Source organism: Aptenodytes forsteri, unplaced genomic scaffold (assembly GCF_000699145.1).
Source record: "Aptenodytes forsteri isolate BGI_AS27 unplaced genomic scaffold, ASM69914v1 Scaffold212, whole genome shotgun sequence".
Lineage (NCBI taxonomy): Eukaryota > Metazoa > Chordata > Aves > Sphenisciformes > Spheniscidae > Aptenodytes > Aptenodytes forsteri.
The window spans coordinates 664,041-671,121 of record NW_008795487.1 but is presented as its reverse complement, the minus strand read 5'-3'; the positions used below and the strand labels follow the sequence as shown (position 1 = coordinate 671,121).

The 7,081-nt window shown below is 38.0% G+C and overlaps 1 protein-coding gene across 1 annotated transcript in view; it reads left to right on the top strand.

Annotated features, from left to right (window-relative positions):
• The first annotated feature begins 821 nt into the window (after positions 1-821).
• Positions 822-7,081, top strand: part of GABRB3 (gamma-aminobutyric acid type A receptor beta3 subunit) — a 35,580-nt gene continuing 29,320 nt past the window's right edge. The window contains exons 1-2 of the mRNA XM_009281335.2: positions 822-1,039; positions 6,725-6,807. Of these exons, the coding sequence (XP_009279610.1) occupies positions 834-1,039; positions 6,725-6,807 (289 nt within the window). The 5' untranslated portion in view covers positions 822-833. The remainder of the gene's footprint in view (positions 1,040-6,724; positions 6,808-7,081) is intronic.

The window sequence follows — 7,081 nt, the reverse complement described above, 5'->3', positions numbered from 1 at the left end:
TATTACAACATGACCGAGTCAAATTAGCAAATCTGAAATGAAATAAAGTTCTAAAATGTATTGTCTAAGACTTTCAAAGTGTTTTGATATAACGTTATTACAACATGACCGAGACAAATTAGCAAATTCTGAAATGAAATAAAGTATTCTAAAATGGATGTTTTAGGCTTCTGTATCCATGTTTAGGCTCTTATGCTAGTGTTCACAGCTCTTAGCAGACACCATGAACCTTAACTGACAAAGTTATGAAAACAAAACATTGATTTTACTGCAATTTACTGTTCTTCTAACTACCGATGTAGCCTGTTGATGAGAAAATCTTTATGTCACTGCAAGATGCAGTCTCACAGAAAGGCACATGTATGGACAACATCTTTGCAGCTTATTTTTCAGATACAATTTTGCATACTACTTCAAAATACTGTGAATGCTTTTCCATTCATCTATCAGTTTTAGAAATGGGGAAGATGGCAGTATTTACCTATTACCTCGCTTATCATTCCACAAACATCATATCAGGTAGTTGTCAGGGGGACTAAATGAAAGAAATGGAGGAGCAGGACAAAACATACCAATAATAGCTTAATTTCTTAAGATTTGAAATGCTCCCTTAGACTAGAGTGATACTTGAATTATTAGAATTATTTAATAAGTGATAGGAGTAGTTAATGTTTTTATTAAGCTTTTTTTTTTTCGAAAAAAATATTTAAAATTAAAGTAAGCCAACAGCAAAATAAGCTAGTGACAGGGAAAAGAAATATTTTTCTAGTTGCGCCAAGTATGATTGACTGTTGTGCTTCTCTTTTTTTCCTCACCAGGATTACACTTTGACTATGTATTTTCAACAGTACTGGAGAGATAAGAGGCTGGCTTACGCTGGCATACCTCTCAACCTCACGCTTGATAACCGAGTGGCCGATCAACTCTGGGTGCCTGACACTTACTTCTTAAATGACAAGAAATCATTTGTGCATGGCGTTACCGTGAAGAATCGAATGATTCGCCTTCACCCGGACGGAACGGTGCTTTACGGCCTCAGGTCTGTACTTCCATGATGAAGATTTAATCACTGTCGTTATGTATTGTTGATATTTGTTTCCTGGTACAAGGTTATTACAAACATTGGGTAGTGTATTATGTAACCTTCCCTGTAACTCGGAAAGATGCCCATAGAAAACAAATTACACACTCAATGTTTCTTAATTTTGCCAGAAGCACCTTCAGCCAGGTTTTATCTGCTTCTGTAGAGTCATCATATCTCTGGAAAGCCCGGTGGCTATAGGAAGCAGAAAGGCAAGCATTAATTGTAAACCTGAAACTTTTGTCCAAAATACAGGCAGTAAGATTGAACGTTGGTGCTTGTGTTGTCTCTTGATGTGACTGTAGTCTATAAAGAAAAAGCCGCAAGCAGCCTCAGTTGAATGGAGTCATCCACAGTCAAGACCGTGACTATGGGTACCTTCAGTGATTTCTTCAAACAGGGATCGGCACTTCACTGTGTTATATTTCAAACCAGAGGTACAAAGTGACCTTCAATTATCCTACTTTCTACATATTTTAGGCTGGACCTGTGTTTTCTTTGTTTTCTGTCATAACTTCTATGGTTAGGAATGCTGAAAAATCCTTCCCTTAATAAACATAATTACACTAGCAAAAATCTTAATGGACAACTCAGTAGTATCATAAAGTTGCTTTCTTTGGACACGTTATGCCATTTGCTCCAGTGATTTAAACTGTACCAGCAAAACAAGTCTTTGCCAGTGAAAGCTCCATTTCCATCATCAGAAGTTTCTTGTATTTTTAAGCATAGTTAATACTCAAGACTGCTGCACAGACGTAGTGCAGGATAAAGAGTCCCTAGTATAAAAATGAATGAGATCTGAAAAGTGGTGCAGGTGGATTATATGACTAGTTTACCTGCTTGTGTTTTTTATCAACAGTTGAACTTTTTAAATGACTTGGGTCTTGGTCTCTCACCTCTTTAACTCCTATTACATATCATGTATGGACTATAGTTGGATGATTCTTTCTAGACAAATTAAAAACAGACTCAGCGTATTACGAAACTTGAAAGACGTTTAGGATGTTCAGGAAATGTTGTCTCTATAATTAACTGTTTTTAGCAAAAGGAGGCTTTCATCTCGCATGCTATTGACCCAGTGTGGAACACTGCAGGTTTAGGATTCTTTTCACAAGTAGTTAAATGTCAAAAAATAATGCAAGATATTTTTGTTTCCTTTATCTCAAGAACCATGCCCACAAGCAATGTAATAAAAAAGTGATGGAGATTAGAACTCTTGTGATCGTAATAATGTATAGAGGTCTTTCTGTCACACTCTAAAAACATTTGGAGTCATTCAGGTGATGATTATCTGTCATGAAATAGTGTATTTGAAGAAGTTAGCTTCCTCTTCTGCGAAATGTAAATATCCACAAGCAAATTGCATTTCACTTGATAGTATTTGCTTAGCAGGGATTTCACCAGCGGCTGGTGTGTGGCACACTTCTTTCCCCTGAAAGCACGCAATATCCAGAGTCAGATATCCATGGGGTGAAGCAGCTGAGTTACTTAATGAAGGATAACTGCCTGAAATTAAATCTTGGCAAAATATAGGACATTGTGATCAGAAGGACGAAAATATCTGAGCCTTAGCTCCATTGATTCAAAGACTTGAGCTTTGTGTTTCTCTACCGCTAGCCTATCTTCTTCTGTTGTGGCTTCAGAGCATCCCGATGGCATTGGCCTCAAGCCACAGTCTGGAGACAATGATTCCTCCTGTGGGCTGAGACAGAACCTGGAGTTTTTTGTGCCACAAAACACAGGGTCACTGAGAATAACAGGGGAAATTTTGGAGGGTTGCAACCGATCATAGAATATCCACGGAGCAAAGCAGTTCCTCAAAAAAGATATAACGAAAGTGATCCCGAGGCCACACTGGCTCTATGTTCTCTTCTGAACAATATAGAACTTATCATAGTTTTGAAACACTTGACCTTCAGTATCCAAGGTTTCTCTCTACTTCAGAGAAAGCAGTTTGCTACCGCAGCAGAAGTCTATGAGAGTGGGGGAATGGGACAGTAGCTTTCTGAAGTTCAACCCATTTCTGGGAATCTTCTTCTTTGGGCACAGTACTGACTTTGTTCCACCTTGTTCAGAACAATATACAAGACATATGATGGTACCACAGCTTTTTTTCATAATACACCAAAAAAGAAAGAATGACTTTATAGACTGGGGATCAAAAATAGAGTCTTTCCGACTGCTTGTGTGTTTGCCATATATACTGCCTTGTTCTCAGGCAGTACAATACTAAATGTTATAAATAAATAGAATGGAGGAATAATGTATTTTATCTGAAAGGACTCACGTAGTTATCACCCGTATATAAAACATGATGAATGTTTGCAAGGTGAAAAGGTTAGCTGTGATCAGTCAGACAAGGCAACCGCACTTATTTCTGTTCTTTTTTGGATGAATGTATTTCTGTATCAAAATAAAAAGAGGATCAAATTAGCCATCAGGACTGTGACCTAGTCACATAAGAAGTATTTACATTGCTTGGACTGATCTATATTGTAAACTTTTGGGGGACAGAAAATATCCTTCTGTCAGTTGTTTGTGCAGCACCTCCCAGCACATCACAGGTGGGGTTTCTATACAATATAGCAATATAATCAAAGGCAATCTGCCCGGTAATAAAGTAGCAGAGGAGGGTAAGAGAAGCTATGTCCAGAGGACAGATAACTGGAGTACGGAATTTTAAACAATTAAAAATATTTCCTTTGTGTATTGCTTTCACCCAAAATGTATGTGTGTCTGTGTACTGCTTTATCTTTGTCTGGCTCGTAATTGTTTCTCTGTCACTGCTGTGATGATGAGTTCTTGAAACCTTGTTGCCCTGCTGTGTCACCAGCATCCCATCCCATAAAAAATAAACCTGCTCTTCTCGGGAGCGTGCACAAGCCTGAGCAATTAACATTTGCTTTTGGTGAGCATTTGTGCAAGTTAAATTTGGTTGCTTGAACGTTCATTCAGGAGGGACCTCTGAGCACTCAACTTACCTTGAGTAAATGGGGTAAATCTGTTTCTATCTATATCTAGCAGTATCTTCTTTTGTAGTAGATATTTATGAAATTAAAAACATACATTTTGCTGTAGTGTAAAAAGTTACTTGAGCCAGAATGTGCAGTTTCTCATACTGGAACTTGGAACACAGAACCACTATGGTATGTGAACAGGCCAAAATAAAAATACATTCCTTAAAAAGTCATAAGGCAATTAGTAAGTTGAATACAAGTTTGCCAGCTGCATAACTTTCAATAATTCTGTCAAATTAATAATTTGTAAGTGCATGTTTTCTGTATGGCTGGCATTTAAAGCTAGTTATACAACATGATAGTTAAGGTCCTGGTACCACACTCCCTCTTGTATCAACTTAGCTCATGTGGATTGTGCTGCAGGATCTTACATGAGCCCTAGGTTAGCGTAGGTGAACGTACTGAAGCATGGGATAGAAACCTCATAGCAGCAATGCCCAAGTGCGCCTGCTTGTTTTACTTTGAGCACAGTTACCAGTTGACTCAGGAGCAACATCATTTGATTGCACAATCTGTATGGCTTTGTAAAGCTGATCAATGCTAAGACCTTGTAATTTAAAATGTTCATCAATGATCACAGATTTAAGATGTAAGTTTTCTCCTCTAAGACTCTAGGCTTAGAGGTGAAAGGTCCTAGTTTTATATGCTTAGCTAGAGCTGCTAGTAGTCATCATATTGAGGAGACATTCATCTCCATAATTAATAGCCCTGTGTCTAGCACTGTGCTTGAGGGTCCAGAAGGGCACTGCAAATGTTGACTGCAGAGAAGACGTCCCCCTAAACTGCAGAGCAGCTGAGGAATGGCTGTTTGTAAACTATTCCTGCCCGCTGGGACGTGTGTTAACAGAGGAACCAGAGCATCTCCCAGCAGGCAGCTGGAAGAAGGTTGACCTAAGTATCCTCCTCTTACACAATGCTTGGTACCTGAAAGCCTGTGGGACTAACATAAGGGTATTCAGAGGACACCCAGAGTGAACAGCAGTGGCAAAGACATGATCATGGCATAGATAAGGCTGGGAATGACAAAGATCAGCTGTGTGCCTTTCTCACTGGCTACTGGTAGGAACACAAGTGAGAAGATATGCTGAGTGACAGATCCTTGAACTTTTTCCTCTCCTAGCTCATCCATTGCCTTTGTGCTCATACAACTGCCTCTCCCTGTGCAAAGAAATTCTAATATTTTCTTGCAAGAGCACCTTCTCAGTCAGAGAAGGGTGGCCTCTGTTGTCCTATGAGATCGTTGTAATGGTCTTAATCCCTTCCTTTGGATATTATGTGGTTAACCGTCTGAAATAACCTATATGCTAAGTATAAGCTTTCTTTTGTTCCTTTTTTGGGAGATTGGATAGGGCATTCATAATAGTAACAGCGGGTTTCCTTTAGTGTGAAAGAGTTGAAGAAAGGCACCTAACTACTTTTCTCCTATTGAAATGTTGCCCCTGAATTTTGAAGTAGTTTACCAGATTAGAAGACTGTAATTTCAGAACGTTAAGGGATTAAAGAGAAAGTTTCAAAATGGAGAAAACACATGGACAATACCTTAACATTGAGGGTTCCAGCTTTTAGAGGTACATTTAAGGCATTTCCCCTCTTCTATTATTAGCATAAATTATGACCAGAATATTATTTGTTTAGGAACTAACTGTGTACAAGGTCCATCTCTTCTTTATATCAGAAAAAGATCAGTAAGGACTGGACCTAGTCAGGCCCAGAAGAGAATTTAAATGTGAAATTTGTATGAAGCCATTATAAAGAAAATTATGCATAATAATGTACATACTCTTGATGAAGGCTGTGATTCAGCAAAACACTGAAATACACTGAAGATTAATCATGAGCATATGATTAATCTAAAAGCATATGATCTGTATAAAAGTTAGTACAAATATATAAATCCATTAATTTAAAAATAAAGTACCAATGCTGTGTGAAGCTGTTAATACAATTGTTTTGGTTGTGCATGTGTTTTCTTGACACTCCTGATATGCAAGAGCTTGATATAAAATGCAGATTCATCAATAGTGAAATGTTTTGCAAATTAATCCTTAGTGTGCTAAATTGCCTGCATTGGAAATAGAGAAGCAAAAATATATTGTTATTTGGGGAGAAAATTTAAAATTCAGTATGGTGCTTCATTACAAAATCCTCTTTAATTTACTTTTGGAAACAAGAGAAATATACTCAACTTTGAAATTAAGCCTTTTGCTGAACTTAGGACATTGTTTCAACATTTCAGTTTTTTTCTAGAGCTGCCGCAAAACCAAGGAATCAGTTATTCACACAGCTCTAATCATTTTGACATTTGTAGCAGACTTTTTTCGCTTCACATTTTCTGATATAAAGTCATATTTTTGAATCTCAGCAAATGTTTGTGTAATATTTGCATATGCGGATAGGTCCATTGAACCCCAAAGGGACTGGTTGCATAAGGATAAGTCACAGTAAGTTGTTCCTTTGCAGTCAGTGTAACCGCTGTTGTATTAAGCTGCTGCTCCATGTAAAACTATGGACCAGATTCTCAATTATTGTAAGCTATTCTTCAGAGAGTTCTCACTTTGAAAAATAAATAACAACAAAACCTGGATTACTGGCTGTACAGTAATTCTATTTGATGTTTGTATTTCAGAATCACAACCACTGCAGCTTGTATGATGGACTTGAGAAGATACCCATTAGATGAACAAAACTGTACTCTGGAAATAGAAAGCTGTACGTACATGAGAAAATGCATGTAAAACCTAGTTCAGATGCGGGGCAGTTTTCCTTTCATAGAACTGTGTAATATTTACACTGGTGTCTACCAACACTATGTGAATCATAGGATCATAGATCGTTTAGGTTGGAAAAGACCCTTAAGATCATCAAGTCCACCATTAACCTAGCACTGCCAGTCCACCACCAAACCATGTCCCTAAGTACCACATCTACATGTCTTTTAAATACCTCCAGGGATGGTGACTCAACCACTTCCCTGGGCAGCCTG